At 35.7% G+C, this 19,990-nt stretch overlaps 1 protein-coding gene across 33 annotated transcripts in view; it reads left to right on the top strand.

Moving 5' to 3' along the window:
- LOC101740714 (serine/threonine-protein kinase MARK2) overlaps nt 1-19,990 on the top strand; it is a 234,162-nt gene that overhangs the window by 204,020 nt on the left and 10,152 nt on the right. For 16 of the 33 annotated variants that reach the window (XM_062675698.1, XM_062675703.1, XM_062675715.1 and 13 more), the window contains exons 12-18: nt 2,742-2,849; nt 6,033-6,106; nt 7,561-7,617; nt 8,245-8,390; nt 9,668-9,865; nt 11,234-11,364; nt 11,628-11,739. In XM_062675698.1, coding sequence (XP_062531682.1) covers nt 2,742-2,849; nt 6,033-6,106; nt 7,561-7,617; nt 8,245-8,390; nt 9,668-9,865; nt 11,234-11,364; nt 11,628-11,739 — 826 coding nt within the window. Of the gene's footprint in view, nt 1-2,741; nt 2,850-6,032; nt 6,107-7,560; nt 7,618-8,244; nt 8,391-9,667; nt 9,866-11,233; nt 11,365-11,627; nt 11,740-14,207; nt 19,838-19,990 lie in introns of those variants that run through there. The other 17 variants (XM_062675711.1, XM_062675723.1, XM_062675722.1 and 14 more) reach the window with 5 other exon arrangements.

A 19,990-nucleotide genomic window follows, 5' to 3' on the forward strand; every position in this document is an offset into this window, starting at 1 on the left:
AAATGATATTATGGAGTGAAATGAAATGAAGATGATTAATTTGAGACATTAATCAACTGGGATGAAATTAAATGAAATGAAATGAGATGAAATATAATCTCAGTAAAATGGTGGTCATTTACTAAGATTTTTTCAGTGGACTTTTTGGAGGATCCCGAGAAGTTACGTCCAGCGGCTTTGTTTCATTTTCCCATATTTGTGCACTTGTACAGATATTAAACAGTTAATAAACCACCGTTATTACACATTTAAACCTGAGGAAACACTAAACAGACAAAATAAAACAAATCACACAACTTCACTCCTCGCGTTCCCGCCAAAAAGTCTTTTGAGTAATATACTTTTGCCGTATACCGTTATCTACCCGCTATGTTAGAAATAAGTACCAGTAAGTGTTGGTATGATTAGTGTTAATTTTCGTGGTTCGAAGGTAGTTTGAAAGCTTTGAGACTTGACTCTTGTGTGCTCGGTTGGATACAGTTTCTCTTGCTTTCGAATACGAGTTAACTTTAACGCGATCGAGAAGTTTAAAAAACTCGCACTAAGCACACTGATATAATACTCGCTTTGTAGAAAATAAAACTGCGTTCCTTCTCTTTAATTCGAAGCGAATGTAGATTTCAGTTTTAAATATTTTGTGAGTATATTTTGTGCACACACTTTGCTCCTATTGTATCAGGATATTCGAGTTTCTTAGTCAGTTTCACAGTGTTTATGAAAAAAAAAAATGTATTTCAGATCTTACTGCGACCCAGTATAAAATCGATATATTAATGCTTAAAAATTTATTTATATATTTATTATAAATATATATATCAAATATGTGCTTCATTTATCCAATCGTGAATATTTTTTTATTCTCATTATTTTTATCTACCGAGGTTATTTAAATAATACAATTAGTTAATAGTTAATTTATTTGGGATAAACTTCACTTACGTTCTCTTTGATTCAAATTGCAAAAAAAAATATTGATACTTTTTTATTATTGGCTCAAATTGTTTAATCTTGCAGTCACTTTACTCGCGGCGATGTACTCGATTATGTTCCTTATAAACAGCCGGTTAAGATACGGTTTTCGATTGAAATTTAAAGATAAATCCGGTGTTGTCGGCTCGACGGTTCAGTAAAGACTGATCGTGTGTAAGACTTAAGTGACGAGATAAATGTTCGACTACCCCACTTTTATTAATGCACTAGAATTTTGAAGGTTTTCACGCGTATTCCCCGAGACAGGCCAAATATGCACGTTAAATGTATTTTTATTCACTTATTATTACCTTAAATGTGTTTCTATCTCTTTCACGCGTCTATTACCTTCTACGCTTTTAAAATATAATGTGCCCTTATTTTTTTTCTATAGTCTATTTTGAAATATCATTGATTGATGTTTACACGTCTTCGGTACAATGGAATGCTATGTGTCGTGTAATGATGTGTTATATAAGTGTATTATTAAATGTTAGTACATGGCGTCGAGTGACGTGGCTGTAAGGGTTATGGCGACAGTGAGAGCGTGTTTATGTGAGGCAGACGTGAGGCGATAGCGACAGACCAGCGATTCTGTCGCAATCAGACTACGACATCAGAGACTTATCGTTGTGAATATACGTACACACACGTTGAGGGGAAACTTCCGTCGCTGTTTCTTGTTTTATCGTTCATTTATCGATTTCGAACCGGATCGTTAAAGTATTGTTTTCATATCGAAGGGTGAAAGGTTATTAGGTTTTAAGTGACATTTTTGCAACTTTACAGCAGAGCGATTTAAAGTTTAAAATTTTTGGTAAAAATATCACAATAAAAAAAAAAAAAATTTAGTTATTCGAATGCGGTAAACTTAATTGAAGTTTTAAATTAAAAACTGTTGTAATGCTAATACCGAATAAATCAAACATTTAATTACAAACATAAATGTGGCATATTAAGCAAAATGTCACTTAAACCAAATACCCTATCACTTTGTCGATATGTACTCATCATCGCCGATGCTATTTGTTTATATAATCCTGAGATACGTCTGCGGTTTTGTTATCATTCGGATACTAGAATTACTGTTATCGTTTTGAGATCAATTCTGGCCTTTCGCCTCGAGATGAGTTGCACGATTTTCGTTGTATGGGCTAAGGTTGGGTTCACGCGGCATTGTCCTGCACGTTTATTTGCAGTATACGCCTTAACGAATGTCTAAAAAATAGAAAAGAAATTTTAATCAATTAAAATTAGTGTAAGAAAAAATTATTTTATTGTAAAAAAGCGTGGGATGCTTTCGGGATATTATCAAAATAACCCTTCCACATCCCACTATTTTCAATTCAAATTTATTAAAATTTATTTTCAATTTTGTAGTTGCATTTTCTATAAAAGCGTATTTTGTTAGTTTTTTTAAACTATTATTTATTTTTCATTTTTTTAGTTGAATTTAATTTTTTTCAAATTTTTTTTTATATTGATTTGTCATCTGTCCTTAATAAGTGTACCAAATTTCGAGTTAATCCGACATTTTGAAGGGGGTCAAAAACATGTTTAAAGATTCCGTTACAAATATACATACATACGTCTGAAGCTAATGAAAGCGTATTAAAAAACGTGCTGGAGAATATCGTGTGGATCCAAGCTAAGTTTAGTTTGAAGCCCACGGTTCTTGGTCGAGTACCTACGATGAGTGAGGTCCGGTTCGGTTTGGACACGATGAACGATAGACCAGGGGACAGTGTGTAAAGGGCGCGTGTCGCGTGTAGGGTCGGGCTCGCCGTCGCACCGCGGCGTGCAGCGCTCCATCTCGGCGAGTGCGAGGCCTCAGCCCTCGCGCCGAGCCTCCTCCGGCGCTGAGGTCCTCAGGACCCAAGGTAAACTCTGTTCAGAAATTAGTAAAAAGACGCAACGCACACTAACTAGGTACGGTACATACGTATTTGTGCACGTTTGGTTCGATTGAAAGAATATTATATTTAATGCATACTGGTTCTAATCACACACGCACACACACGCGCACGCGCACACACACACACACACACGCACACACACACGCACACATAAACACACGCGCACACACACACGCGCACACACACGCACACACAAACCGCTTTTAAAATTGTAGCTACTACTACCACATACACATATAGTTCAAATTTCAACGTTTAATCTCACACATTGATACATTAAACATTTAAACTAACGTTATTATGAATATGTGGTTATCGGCTTTTTCTTGTCAAACAGAATTTCCTACTCTAATAATAACAAAGATACATCCTCTAACCTATTCGTTCACTCACACATACGCAATCGCTCAACTTCGGTGTTGTAATAATTAACTGTTGTAATAATTAACACACAATAAGATTTGATACAGATTACCTGATTATTGTGTAACTCGACTAATCTATACAAAAAAATAACACATAGTTTTTTGATGAACCTTAAAAATGTCATTTAAACTATCTCAATCTATGTCCGTAAGCTTTCTACGAATCGTAAAGTTAATTGAATTACCATTAATAATAATTAAAAAAAAAAGATGTCTATAGAAATTAATTGCATTTTTTTGGGCTTTTATAATATATGGTGGAAAGCTTAGTTAGTTCTAAGCGATTCAGACGTTAGCTATCTCATCGTCATCATTCTAACATACGCCGTGTGACCGGTAATTAATTAATAAGTTATATCGAAATTCATATACAACATATTATTGTGTACGATAACGCCCTTACAGTCATTGCGCTCGACTGTGGGGTATCCTTAGATAGCATCATTTTATACGTGTGACGTTTAAGACGGGACAAGGTATTTTTGCGTTTGTGCTTATAATTTGAGTGATAATTGATAACTTTTAGAATACCTTAGTTTTTTTAAAAAAAAAAAATTGTTTATACGTGTGGACGAGCTCACAGCCCACCTGATGTTGAGTTCTAAAGTTGATAGGACCTCTTGTGAGTCCGCACGGGTAGGTGCAACCGCCCTGCCTATTTCGGCCGTGAAGCAGTAATGCGTTTCGGTTTGAAGGGCAGGGCAGTCGTTGTAACTATACTGAGACCTTAGAACTTATATCTCAAGATGGGTGGCGGCATTTACGTTGTAGATATCTATGGGCTCCGGTAATTACTTAACGCCAGGTGGGCTGTGAGCTCGTCCACACATCTAAGCAATAAAAAAATTAGTTTAAATAAAATTATATGGAACGCTTTAACTGTATCGGTTGTTTGAGAGTTTCAAGGGTTAAAATAAATTTTGAAGTATTTAATAAAAAGTAACACCCTGTAGCTTAGTTACGTGTTACGCACAAACGCAAAAGTCCCACCAAGTCTACTGCTCTAGTAGCTAGTTGCCTTCCGTCATTATTAGCTGGAAAAGTTGTACAAGTCATACAGTAGTCTAGGGTAATGTTATTTATCAATAGTAAAGTGCAGTGCTTCCCAACCTTTTTTGTGCCATGCCCCACTGTGACATAAAATTTTTTTTATGTCCCCCATACATAATTTTTAAGATTAAAATATTCATTTGTTCACTTGAACTAAAAGTTACCGAAAGAAATCACTATGAAACTGTTATCAAAACACACATATTTCACAACACAAAAAAAAAGACTGAAATTCAAATTCAAAATAATTTTAATACAGATTCTCAATATTAATTTAGTGCGATTGGTCCCCCTTAATTATCAAATTGACCCCTTGTGGGGCGTGCGTTCAACGTTGGGAAACACCAGTATAGTGAATAGAATAGTACCTATATATCGGAGGGTGAAAGGTTATTTGCTTTAAGTGACATTTCCCTTAAAACGCGACATTTATCCTTGGTAATTAAAGATGCGTTTTATTCTGTGACTAGCATCAACAGTTCGATATTTTTAATTGAACTTCAATTAAGTTTACTCCATTCAAATAACTGAATGAGGTTTTTTTTGTTATAAATTTTCCAAATTATTCTTATAATGTTGCAAAAATGTCGCTTAAGGCAAATTAATACCCTTTACCTCTCGAATAGAATAGAATAGTATAGTATGAATATTAGTGTTATATCATTAACGTTATCTTTATTCTAAAACCAGTATGATAATATTGTCCGCGATGCTTGTATGTGTTTGTATGACTTTGTCAGTTAGCGATTAGCGTGCTAATGTTTTTATCTGTTTAATAGACTTTCTAAGTATTTTAGATGATGGTAGTGAATAGATGTGTTGTGGTAGTCTTTTTGTTTTACGTGTCCTTTGTAACGTAAGTGCAGTCGAATTAATTTTGATTGTAAAAAGGAAACTTTTATAAGTTTTTAAGTTATTGCATAGCTTTTATCGCGGGCTTCGAGCGCGGCGACCGAATCAAGAAATTCCGTAACGAAATTAAACCTAACACGTCCCACTTCGCCTACCGTGTAGCTCGCGTTCAACACATTCACACGTTGCGCTTGTGTAGTGTTTGTGAATAAGCGCGCGGCGTGACGTCGCACTGCATCATGAAAAGTCTGTCCATCTTTCTCTCGCGCGGTCTAGCTTATGAGTGTGAAGGGGACAGTTAATGTTTTGCTTTTGTTAATATTTATAAATATAGCGTGGTCTTATTTTATTATTGTTTTAATATTAAATTATTATTGTCTAATTATAATTGCATAAGTTGATAAAAAATGCTATGCAATAGCTTTACCGCGGTAGCCCCTGAGTGCCACACGTGTTTTTTTTTTCGTTTTGTTAGTTGAAGCTTTTTATGGAACCACAAAAACACTCTTTGTTAATAATCATGCGTATCGTGCTTACGTTAGGTATGTATGTATGCTGGAAGCGTCGCTTAATAAGCTTGGGAGCGCGCTGAGACGTGAATAACATTTTCTTTCTTCTTTTTTTTTTTTCAAATATTTTTGCTACACGAATCGTCGTAACTAACGAATAACCGCACGCGAATCACTTTAGTGCGCTGCATTCGCGCAGTTCGCCGCTAGATGTCGCTGTTTGTTTGACGGCGTCGCTCAACAGATGACGCCACTTGTACGTTGTTGCGGCGAAACTGAAGCTCGTTGTATAAGTTGCTCTCGTGTTTCAGTTGGTACGACGACGACCGCGTCAAACAGTACGACTTCAACGGCGACCACTACCGCTTCTAATTTCAAAAGACAGGTTTGTTATTTATTTTTTTGTTGTTATAAATTGGTCGTGGATGCTTCGGCCATCAAATGTCATTTAAATGTCATTGAATTAGATCGATAAAAGTTGAAATGAGAATTTTATTGTCTATGTAATAAATTAATTAAATATTTTTTTGGATGTTCTGAGGAGCTTTTAGATTAGATTATTACAACTAGTATTCAAAAAATAACACTGAAAATCGACCACATAACTGACAACTTAAGATTGTGATTCATTTATGAGCTGCAATTAATTTTGTTTGTCTCTGTGTTTTAGTTTTAAAGTTATAGTTCTAACTTTAAAGCCCGGTAAATAGGTAATACACAAAAAAAAGAAACTCTGTGGACAAACAGAAGAGAAAACGGTTCTCAAATGTTATTATGTCCATGCCTGTATTTGGTAAATACACGCTTGAATTTTTCAGAAGGGCTTTGTCGAATTTTTTATTATTTAAGATTAGAAGTTATAATGATATTTCGTTGAGGTATGTTTCATGTTTGGTCGATGGGGACAGTCGTTGAACAATATAATTGACCTCATGTCTCAAGGTGGATGGCGGCTTTCACGTTTTGAGGTCTATCGGTCGCGCTGACTGCGTAGTAAAAAAACAAGTTTGTCGAGCATAAAGAAAATGAATGTCTAATTATTTGATTTTAATTTCAAAACAACTTGAGTCTATTTATTAGCGATTTCTTTGAGAACAAAACGATGTCTCCAATGAACACTAACTCAAAAATTTTAAATTTTCGTTTTTCACGCAAACGCTACACTATTTTAAAAGTATTACAAATCATTATTGATGGGGTTCGAAGCAAGACTAAATCAGCTAGTTACACAAGAAAAAACCATAACTATATCTGCAATTTTTTTATTTTATTGCTTAGATGGGTGGACGAGCTCACACCCCACCTGGTGTTAAGTGATTACTGGAGCCCATAGACATCCACAACGTAAATGCGCCACCCACCTTGAGATAGAAGTTCTAAGGTCTCAAGTAAGTTACAACGGCTGCCCCACCCTTCAAACCGAAACGCATTACTACTTCACGGCAGAAATAGGCAGGGTGGTGGTACCCACCCGCGCGGACTCAAAAGAGGTCCTACCACCAGTAATTACGCAAATTATAATTTTTGCGGGTTTCATTTTTATTACACGATGTTTTTCCTTCACCGTGAAAATCAATCGTGAACATTTGTTGAGTACGTATTTCATTAGAAAAATTGGTACCCGCCTGAGATTCGAACACCGGGTGCATCGCTCAACACGAATGCACCGGACGTCTTATCCCTTAGGCCACGACGACTTCGAATAATAAAGATTTTATCCACTTTTTTGTTTAAACGCTCCCCCTGTGAACCTACGAATTTGGAGTTAACGTAGTGTTCATTGGAGGCATGGATAATGTACATTCAGGCACGAAATTCGATTGTTTTTAATATTTCCAGAACACAATCGACTCGGCGTCGATCAAAGAAAACACAGCACGGATCGCTCAAATGCAAGTGAGTTGTTCATATACATCGTGTTATATTCCCTAATAAACAGGGTGATGTTTTTGTATTAAATTTTGTTCTACTGTAAAATAATTATTATTTTGTACAGTCGATGCGACGCCGAATGTAAAATACCTTACAGGGGCACTAAAGTTCGTCGATGCGACAACATGAATGTCACCGTTCGCCTTGAGGTCGATGCTACAGTTGTATTGATAACGACTGTCTCATGCTCCAAATTTGAATGCTGATCGGTCACAATGAGCTTTGCTAGCAGGGTGTCGGTACCTTCAAACCGAAACGCATTACTTCTTCACGGCAGAAATAGGCAGAGTGGTAGTACCTACCCGCGCGGACTTACAAGAGGTCCTACTACCAGTAATTACGCAAATTATAATTTTGCGGGTTTGATTTTTATTACACGATGTTATTCCTTCACCGTGGAAGTCAATCGTGAACATTTGTTAAGTACGTCGTATTTCATTAGAAAAATTGGTACCCGCCTGCGAGATTCGAACACCGGTGCATCGCTACATACGAATGCACCGGACGTCTTATCCTTTAGGCCACGACGACTATTAATAAAGGCTATCTTATCTTATCTTACGTGTTAAACGAATTGCTTTCGGTCTGAAGGTACAAAGCACGACTCGTCCGACTAGCGCCCAGCCCAAGCTAGAGCCGCGGTCTCGCACGTTGACGGGTGGTGCGCGGCGCTCCCACGCCAACTACGAGCCGCCCGCGCACGCGCCCAAGCTGTCGCCGCCGCACGATGCGCCCAGGTACGCACGCGCTCCCCCCCCAACCACACCCCTACCGCACCCCTCTACCGCCTACTTCAATACCTATTTTTCTGTTGGAGTTTTTGGCGGGAACGCGAGGAGTGAAGTTGTGTGATTTGTTTTATTTTGTCTATTTAGTGTTTCTTCAGGTTTAAATGCGTAATAACGGTGGTTTATTAACTGTTTAGTATCTGTGAAAGTGCACAAATGTGGGAAAATGAAACAAAGCCGCTGTATGTAACTTCTCGGGATCCTCCAAAACTCCACTGAAAAAATCTCAATAAATGACCACCGTTTTACTGAGATTATATTTCATCCCATATCATCTCATCTCATCTCATCTCATTTCATATCATCTCATCCCATCCCATTTTATTTAATTTCATCCCAGTTGATTAATGTCTCAAATTAATCATATTCATTTCACTCCATATTATCATTTTTCATTAAAATAAGAATTGACCTATTCCTTAAAAAAAAAATTATTTTCCTACCTATGCTGATAGCCTTGAGAGGCTATTTCAGCTTCGCCCTAACATGTAGGTGAGCTCGCGGGGCTCAAACCTGACGACGTTGCTAGCACGAACTCTAGCAAGAGCCATGCTTCGCAGAATCTACCACCGGATCGGAAACGCGACCCACTGAGAAGATCCGGCGAGAAACTCAGTGGGCTGTGTCTGTGGGTTTGTTTACTCGTCGAGCCCTTCGTCGCAAGCGACGGGTTCGACGAGAACGATGACCGGTGCTTGTGGTAGCTAAAAGCACCGTTAGTCGATCGGGAGGATCCGAAATGACGTGTTTTGGGCGACGCCGACTGCTTTCCATTCGGTCCGCAGGATCGGGAATGACAATACCTGCCTACTACTACAATTGTATATTTATGTTTCATAGGTATTTTAAGTATGTTTATGTGTAAAAAAGCAAAAAATATTAATATGTACATTACATTGTATGTGTATGTATATGTATGTGTGTATGTGTATATATATTTCAATTGATTAGTACACCGCGTGAAATTCGTTTGCAAATGATTCATTTCCATCTAATGGTTGTCCGGAAGAGATCGCTCTTAGCGATAAGACCGCCAATTGTACCTTTTTTTGTATTTAATGTTTCCCATTGTTTTTCTCTACCAATATACACTTATTATTTAACGTTTCAAAATATACATTATCTATGTATTCTATATGTATGACGGAGGACCGTGGTAACAGAGCATGCTAAGGCTAGAATAGACGTAGCGTGACCACTAACAGCATGCTACGGATTGGGAACAGCGCGGTGGTGCAAGAGACGAAGGGCGGCGGCGGAGGAGGAGGCGTTGGGGGAGGAGGTGGTGCGAACGGCGGGGGCGGGGGCGGGGCGAAGACGCACGTGAAGAGCGCGTCCGTGTCGTCCGCCAGCGGAGTCCCCCCGGCGTCCGAGCCCGCGCACCATAACGCGTCGGCGCGCGACCTGGCGCAACCGCGGCCCAGGTACACACGCGCGGGACCACGACCACAGACGCTTGCCGCACGCTTTCACGTCCCACCGAGAGGAACCTTGAGTCGAAACCATAGGATCGAAATTGCTTTAAAAATATAAATTAGCGACCCGCCCTCGCTTCTGTAATTTATTATTGATATCTCCACTATTTAATGGATGTTGTTATACACATAGACCTCCCTCTTCAATCACTCTATTTATTAAAAAAACCGCATCAAAATCCGTTTCGTAGTTTTAAAGATTTAAGCATACATAGGGATATAGGGACAGAGAAAGCGACTTTGTTTTATACTATGTAATGAAGACTAGCTGACCCGGCAGACTTTGTAGTGCCTCAATCGATAAATAAACTACCTTTTGTATTAAAAATAAACTTAAAACAAACAAAAGGAATCCGTCCGATTTATGTTTCCCCACATGAAAGGAAAAACAAATTTGTTATTTTTTTTTAATTTCCGAGCATTTTCTTAATTATTGTCATCATTTTCCTAATTTTTATTGCTACCATTGTTAGCATTTTCCGAATTAATAATTATCTATCTCTTAAACCTTCTCTGGACTTCCACAATTAATTCAAGACCAAAATTAGTCAAATCGGTCCAGCCGTTCTCGAGTTTTAGCGAGACTAACAAACAGCAATTCATTTTTATATATAAAAAAAAAGATGAATTGAATAATGCTGTAGAAAATAAGGGACGTTTTTGGTTCGGCGATCGAGCTTGCGCTTTTTTGTTCTCTCACGATACGAAGACGCTTCTGTGACATTATAGCGTCTGTGGTTTGTTTTTTTAACTTGTCTAGAACTTTCGCTGTTGCTAATTGGCAGTTTTTTTTGTTTTGGAACGAAATTGAATTCGTTTTGTTTTGATCGTGAACTTCCCGCCGCTAAGACGCCGTGCACCGTTGGTTTTTTGTTTTTTTTTTTCAGCTTGCGTTTTTTTTTAATTTACAGCTATGAAATATGTAATTTATGCTTGTTATTTATTACACAGTATGCTTAATTAGTATTTCACTAATTTGCACCGTATTATTATTATTGTTATTAGTAAAGCACTTATATTAATATTTATTTTATATATTTTATTATCTTATTATATTTAAATTCTTAGCGTTTTATTTATAGAGAAAAGGTAGTTTTAAATCACTTGACGACGAGAAATTATTCTAAAAGTTTTATTTACCCCAGTCGTAGATTCTATGTTATGTCCGCAAGATTTACTGTTTTCATAGGTCGACTAGCGTACAACCCATCTGATAGTAAGTATTGTATATAGTTACCGTCGCTCTCTGAAATCAGCAATGCCTTGATGAAGTTGTTTGAAGAAAAATAAAACGTAATTTTGTATGTCGCGTTACAGTTTGAACACGCAGTTGACAGTGACTGGCGCCAGTACTGGCACCGGCTCGGCTGCGAGTGCGGCCAGACGCGAGTTCCCCAACCAGCTCGTCTTCCCCAGGAACGTACCTTCGCGCTCCACCTTCCACTCAGGTGAGGACTGCACACTAGACTTCTTCAGTGCGAATGAAATTTTATAAGTTTCGATGAAATTACCGTCGAAAATAGTGAAAACTCACAAGTGCTCACGATCGCTCAACAATCGCAGATGTGCTAGCGTTGCATTATAGAACCCGGAGATAAATTTACTGTATTGTTTAACTTTCAAAATCAAGTAGTGACAAAGTTGACGAATGCTCACGAGTGCTCACACTTGATTTGTGATTGACCGAATGTCCGCGGCGGTGGCGTTGCAGGGCAGACGCGGTCGCGCGGGGCGGGCGGCGCGGCGGGGTACGGGGAGGGTGGCTCCCCGCACCAACCACGGCCCTCATTCTTCTCCAAACTGTCCTCGCGGTTCTCTAAACGGTAAGCCAAGCATCTCATTACGTTACCCATCGACCTGTGACCTCTTCCTTTTCGTAGGATGACGTACGGACAAGGATCCCGTGAAAAAATTAATGTTTTTTTTTTCTCTATTGAAGATCTGTACATTCTGAACGAAGGCTAGTGATAAAATTAAATATGGAAATTGGAAATAATAATTGACAGTACCGCACGTCAAACTACGAAATTGACAGCTGTCAATCATAACTAACATGTCATCATATTATTTATTATGAACACGATGATTTTTATTTCTCGTACACAAAAAAACACATTATGCCTAATCGAATATAATTAACAATTTTATTTATGTGGTGTCTATTTGTATAAAGATGCGTAAGGGTATAGCCCCACCCCAACCCCGCACCCCTCATTCACCCCCCTCCTACACCTTTATAATATAATTTCAAAGTTCGTTGTGCTTTCAAAATCGCCTGCTGTGGTAGACATGAGTACGTGTAAGTTTTGAGGTATTGTGTTTTAAGTAAACATATGTACGATTAGCGCATAATGTGCTAACGTGAACTTTGCTCACGAATGCTAAAGTGGTTTAAAATAAATAAAAAACGCAATGCCTCGAAAGACATCATTGTCGCGAGACACACGAACGCCAAGCCTTATGAAAATGTTAGAAGTGCACAGCTTTCGCCCTTTGTTCATGTCATTGTCATTGTCATTACATTGTTTGTTTTAGAAAGAAAAAAGTATATTTTTTTTCTTACAAAAAAATCCCGATTTTATTTAGGTACTCTTCTGATTATTTAAAAGGGTTGTGGAGTAAGACTCGTGATATATATAAAAAAATAATTTAATAAATATTTATGATTTCCTAACCGAGCTCTTTGAAAGTGTTTGTCTCTCTCTCTCTCGCTCTACATTGTGCCGTCTCTTTCATTTCGTTTCCGAAGCGAAGTGTGTGTACACAGAACGCTGTCATTTCTAGCATGTTCTCTCGGTCCGTCTATTGATCTGTGGTTTCCTAAATAAAGCGGTCGCGTCACTGCGCGTGTGACGATGTGTAAATAATCTAAAAAAAATTAAATTTTTTTTAATGCCCTTGTAGGCAGACGAGCATACGGCCCACCTGATGGTGAGTGGTTACCGTCAGGGGCATAGCCAAGCCGCTGCCTACCGCTATGTCATATAACTTTGGATCTTATTTCTCTCATCGAACACTCTCAAAAGAGCATCTGAAATATTCCTACACTACATGTGTATTCCTTTTTTGTTTTTTAATTATTATTTAAATATATTTTTTCTTAATATTTACTTGTAAATAATAATAAACACAATGAACACACACTACTATCTTCTAACTTTATTAACCCGTTATTTTTATTATTATTATTATTGTTGTTGTATATGTGTGTTTATTTATTATTATAGAACGTATATATTTTTTTGTTATTATTTTATAAATTCATCGAAATTGTCTCCCTCTCAACATTCCGAGCTCTTTTGTTTTTTTTTTCTTCTGTTGGTATTTTTAATGTTTTTCGTTGTCAAGTCTCGCGTCGACACAGGGGATGCACGATGCTCGAACCTCCTTATCTCCGTAGACGAAAAGCTACAATTTTTTTTTTAATCTAGACCGAAAAGCAAAGACTTCCCCGGTCCTCCCCCACCCCACAAAAAAAGCCTAATAAAAAAAGTCAAAGCATGATGCTGTCCCCGATCTTAAAAAGCGCTATTTTATTTATTTAAACTTTTTTTTTGTTTTGCCAAAGAGTGTGAGCTACTTTTATACCGCGAAACGCAACGCCTAACCCGCTTTGAGTGTTGTCTTTAGTTATCTGTGCAACAGGAGACCGTAGTGTTGGACGTAAGTATCCGATATATCTCGTCTTAACTGAACGTGTACGGGATTGTGTAATCGATTATTATTGATTATCGATTAAATGTTTCGTGCATCCCCGTGTTGCGATTAATAATAGTAATTTTTTTCTTTTTTTTTTTGGTTTTAATAATATCGTTCTATCCCGATCTAACCGGTAAGCTTGTTCGAAGGAACGTCGGACGTTCCTATATCCCCGTTGGATGTATCGATTATGCTTTCGATGTTTTATTTCTAGTCTATCCACAACCCTGAAACGTTTTTTTTTACTATTTTTTTTTTTGCAACGTGACGAAATGTATTTCTGACTTCTTACATTTAAAAAAATTGATATATACTTACATATATATAAAAAAACGGAGGGAGCTATTTTAGTATTGTGCATCTCGTGTTGCCGGGCGAGAGGATATCGAAATATATATATAAAAACAAAAACGTAAACAAAAAAATCGATTTTTTTAAATCGATTACGAGTGAACGTGCGTGACGTTTTTTTTTTTTTTTTTTTCAATTATTTTTGTTGATTACGTAAAAAGTGAGCCGGAGCGAGAAGGGGGGGTCGTTTCGACGAGATTGTGGTTCCGTCGAAATGTTCATCAGTTGCATTGTAATGCAGGTTAAATCAGAATCCGTGAAGTGACGCCGCCAAGATGGATCCAGCACTATACATTACGGAGGAGATCATAGTTCATTAAGACAATTAATAAGATTACACGATGAAGATTCAATATCGATTCGAACGTAATCGATATTACGATATAAATATATATTATCTGTTTAATATATATATACATATTTGTGTTTTGTTCAATCAACCGAATGAATAAATAAATAAAAATAATTTGCATAAATGTTTATGTATAATGATGACGTAGTTAAATTTATAACGAATTTTTTTCTTTCTTTTTTGCTTTTCCCTTGTGATTCAATAAAGCGAAATTCTGTAATTTAAGTTTAATGACGTTTGTAAAATTTGTTCAACTCTGAAAGTAATTGAAAAAAAAAAGTTTAATAAGAAAAATGGCGACGACTTTTCCTACTAAGCGTTATTTTACAGATGAGCGATTTAAAAATGTCAATGTAATCCTTTTTTTTACTAGTTTTTGGGCAAGAGAAATTAATTTAGACTGCCTACTTCAAAAAATAATGTCGTTTCTTTTTTCTTTTTTCTCACTCGATTCGCTTTTATTTTAATTAAGAAGACTATAAAAATTATCATTTATGAATCATTGTTTTGAATTTTTCACTCATTAACATTTCAAACATATTGATTGTTTAACGTTGAGACATTCGCAGCGTTTCCGAAAAATATATCAAATATCTTAATATCTAATAATATAATAGTTAAATTTATAATGGAAATTTGTACTATATTCTGTAAAATAACATTAGCGGGAAGCTAGTCACGTCGCCCGTTGCATTTTCATTATGATTAGTTGTTAAGGACTCATAATTAGTTCGTTTCTTCATTTACCATATCGACGCTTGAAAGGCAAACGTGACTAAGCGACAATGCGTGAACTTTCCAGTAGACTAATTTAAAGTCGAAATACCTGAAAACAAAATTTATTTTAACGAATCCAGCCGTAGTAGAATCTAGCGAGTAGCTGTAGGATTGAAATGATTTTAATAGACCTAGAAATATATATATTTTTTGCGCATCGAATATGGTTATTGCCTATCATTTATGTACAAAGCAGTTATTGTCGCTTAGTCGCGTTTGCCTTTCAAGCGTCGATACGTATTTACAAACATTCCATTTGTCCGAATCTGATTTTTTATTTTCATTAAAGCACAAATTCTACCCGCGCAAGCGACGCCTTAAATCTACCCGCAGTTTATTTTACGTGTGAAAACATTTCAAACGACTGAAATATTTTTTATATTATCATGTATTGTATAAGCATATTCAGTGTTTATCTTAAAATGGGCCATTTTGGCTAAAAAAATTTTTTATTTCTAATAAATAAATCGATTACGTATAAAATTTGTTTAGAAAAAAAAAGACAGTGTTTTTTATCGATAATAAAACAATTTTCTGCCTTTCGTCGTGTTTCAATGTACAAAAGAACAAGGTCCGCGATTTATTATAGTGATGTTGTTAAGGCGAGAGAGTGAGATCGTTAGTAGATAGTTAAAAAGTAATTTAAAAAAAAATATATATAGTCGATAAAACTCAGCCCATCCCTAAGCTAGGGACGTACTCAGTAGCCGATATCACCGTGTAAGGTAGCTGTTATATAAATTATTTTGTATGAAAACAAAATTTTATAACGAAATATTATAGAAGACATATTTTTCTCGTTAATTTTTTTTTGTCATAGAAATATAGATTATACTGGTATGTAAAGATGTTGTTGATTTATTAAAATCTTCAAATTTTCGAGTCGATAATATTGTCAAGGTTAACTTCTCAAATTCATAGACGACTTGCCACAGATTAAAAACAAAAGTATAAATACTACGTCACTTCAAAGTTATTTGTCGAAACACGCCATCTGTCGTCGATTGATGGTACTATGAAGTGTCAAAAGCTGAAAGCATTGCTTCTCTCACATGAGCACATGGAATAACACGTAGGGCATCTCGTGAGCACGCACGGATGGGTGCCACGGTCCCGCTTGCATTTGCCGCGAAGCTCTTAACCTGAGCAGTTAAACTGAGACCCCAATCAAGTGACTCAAAATTAGTGATAGTATTCACGTGGTATTATCTATGATGGACTCCGGTAATCACTTATCACCGATTATCCACATATTGATTCAATAAAAAATATGTAAAAAAATATATCGGAATTCTTAATTTTTATATGTTAAAATAAAAATAGGTCTGTGACGTAAATTAAAATTAATTATTCAAAATTACATTAAATAAAGTTTGTTATATCTGCATATGTTTTGATAAGTTATCAACATTATTGAAATTCGATTTGAAACCTCATTGTAAGATCCCGATTTCTTGTAATTATTAAATTAAAACAAACAAAACGTTAACACATCTTTACGTATCGGTGGTTTAGTACAATTCGTAATATTTAATGCAAGCGAGTAACATTGAAAAAACATTTTCATGAAATACAACATACCTATGTACAGATAACTTTCCTATAACAAGGTAATTTTACAACGCGGTTCTACTCTTAACGCGAAAAGAAAAAAATCCCCTAAACCCTATTATTATAACACGATAATGAGATGTTTATTTAATATTTTAAAATTTACTGGTGGTGGGACCTCTTGGGAGTCCGCACGGGTAGGTACCACCGCCCCGTCTATTTCGGCCGTGAAGCAGTAATGCGTTTCGGCTTGAAGGGCGGGGCAGCCGTTGTAAATATACTGAGACCTTAGAACTTATATCTCAAGGTGGGTGGCGCATTTACGTTGTAAATGTCTAAGGGCTCCAGTGACCACTTAACACCAGGTGGACTGTGAGCTCGTCCCATCTATGCAGTAAAAAAAATTTAGAAAATTACATTATGCACTATGAACACACAATATATGGAAATAACCGATATTTTATTCCTTATTTTTTATGTATAATGGTAAAAAATACATACAAGCATAGTTGAGATGTTTCATTCGTAAAAAAATTACTCGTCTCTCTCTAGTTTTATATAACGCGGTTTCATACAGCACGGGACTTTGTAGGGACGTATCTATCGCGTTATAGGAAGGTTACCTGTATACATATAATTTTGTATAAGTATGTCGTGTGATTAATGATTCAAACGTATTGTTTGTAATGTAATGTGAGCGAGTTCGGATCTATCCTTTGTAAATTTATATAGTTACATGTGAGTTTAAATCTTGTTTATATTATATAATATATAAACGCGTCTTATCCGCGTTATCAATTGTGGAAGCTTTATAAACCTGTTATCAGAATAAATCCGTATTGCTATTCACATGGTCTTAATGTTAAGTCTTTAATGAAAGGTTTTCTTATCAGAGGTATATAAAGCTCCCAATAACTTATCGCGTGTGAGACTTATTATGTGTATTTTTCTTATGTAAATATGTTATCGGATTTGTGAAGACATTGTTTGTCGAATGGAGGAATGGTTCCGCTTCACCACGACCTCTTCGAGTAGAATGAAATTGGATTCACTTTGAATGTTTCAATTTTGTATTCCATTGACGCGTCAGTAGTGGTTAACGGGGCCCATGGACACAATATAACCGTAATGTACGTTGCAGAATTGGCGTTCTATATTTAGAATTAGGTGTCTTTAAATATTATCTCTAAACATTTTGGTTTAGAGATCGGAAGTCCAAGAGAACACAATGCTTGGTGTTAATGTTTAGAAAAGTATAGAATACGACCACGCCTCTATTATCAAGTGCATAAAGTCTCTTGTTGTATAACACTGTTCGACTTATTTCCTACCAGCGTAAATGTGTTCTAATATCTTCGCGATTAAACTCAAATCTCATTGATAAAAAAATTTATTATAATCTGTAAAGTCGATTTACGGGCGATAATTTTACGCGATAAGGAACTGCTAGCGCTGACGTCACGCGAGAAGAGAGATAAATGTGTCACAAGCCAACGCTTGGGCAGATCGTGTCTCTCTATCGCATGTTTCGCGCTCTCGCTCGCACACTCAGGCGGAACATGACACCTTTTCGCGCGTGCAGCCAGTTTTCATTGATTTATAAGAGGTTGTTGCCACGTCAAAAATCGTATTTTACGTCCATTACGTTGTTCATACTGAAACAACATTCAAAACAAGAGCTTAATGTGGATGTTGAGTTCGTCGTAGACTTAGCCCCAAATGACGTCACACGTAATGAAGTCGTCTCGATAATTTGAGTGTTGCCCGAGCCTGTTTTGACAAATCCGCTAGACTTAGCCCCAAATGACGTCACACGTAATGAAGCTGTCTCGATAATTTCAGTGCTGTCCGATTCTGTTTTGACAAATCCGCTTATTATTATTATTATATTTCATTTAAAAGACGATCTGATGTTACAAAAAGTATTTTATAATAATTTAGAATAGAATTTTTAAGTTTTTTTTATATTGTTTTTTTTATTATTATTATATTAAAATTTTCAGCTACGTATGCACACTTCTAGATCGTCTTGTATTTCTATATTATATGCTTTGCTCAACGTTTACTGGTGTATTTAACGACAACGTATATAAATGAATAATAATATGCAATTTCGAAAAGGGCACAACTCTGAAAATGTAAAATGTTCAGGAAATGAAAAAAACTAATTATTTTCTGAAGCAGTGTAAAATTTAAAATAATAACTTTTGAGATAAATTTTAGTGTTAATTAGCAATTGAAAATTACTGGAATTATTATAAAATGAGTGTGTAGGTAAACCTCAAAACTACATGACGTATATAAAAAAATGTATTAGACAAAATATGCGACATGTGCCCTTTCCGAAATTGCATATTCAAATGTAATTTACGTATGTAACAATTGTGTATGTATTTACGATAAGGACTTTGGATTGGCGCGAAGGATTTTCCCAAAAAAAAGGAGAAAAAAATACACTACGGTATTTAATTATACTGTGCGCGTGTTATTTCAAGAAAATGTATGTAATTATTGTGTGTTTAGGTGCTGTTTGTTATGAGTGTGTCAGGATATTTTAGGAAAGGATATTTTTTTGACATGCATTTAAAAAAAAATACAATAGGAGAGATTTTTTTTTTATTGTTTCTTTTTTTTTTTTCGTTCACGGTATAATTTCGTTAAATCTGATTCAATTGTTTGAGCAGTTAAAGCAATATCGCCTCATTAAGGATTTCCAATGAATATATACTTATTACGAGTATAATATTAATATACTAGGTACATAATATATATTAACCTAATAACCGATACAATAATGGTTATGTATCGCACAGGAAGTGCAAAGACTTTTTTTTGTATATTTTTTTTTTTTCAATTCCCTATGCGCATTTTTTTTTTTTTCATTACATTTAATGTATGTACGTGTTACGCTATTTGCTTTAGGAAAAATGCAATACATTCTACGGATAGGATTTTGAAAACTGTATTATTAATATTTTATAATTTATAGGCGATGTATTGTTTTTTTTTTTTTCGTATTTTTCTACTTGTAATAAATAAAAGGTTCTATAAAAATAAATATACATATATTTTTTTTTAATTTAATTAGATAAACATTTACAATCTGTGTAAAATGTATTTTTTTTTGGAACGAATGTGTTGCGCTTCTCTTAATAATAATAATAATAATCAGTTTTTTTTTTCAATAACAAGATATGTTTTTGATTTTTATGTATACATAATACATAAATATTTCTTGTCCTTTCCAGGGTTAAATAGCTCCCTCCGTTTAAGTGTATAAATTAATAATAAAGAAAAAAAATTAAAAAAGTTTGATTATCAATCGAAATTTAACTTTATATCAT

This window comes from Bombyx mori, chromosome 24 (assembly GCF_030269925.1).
Source record: "Bombyx mori chromosome 24, ASM3026992v2".
In the NCBI taxonomy this organism is placed as follows: domain Eukaryota; kingdom Metazoa; phylum Arthropoda; class Insecta; order Lepidoptera; family Bombycidae; genus Bombyx; species Bombyx mori.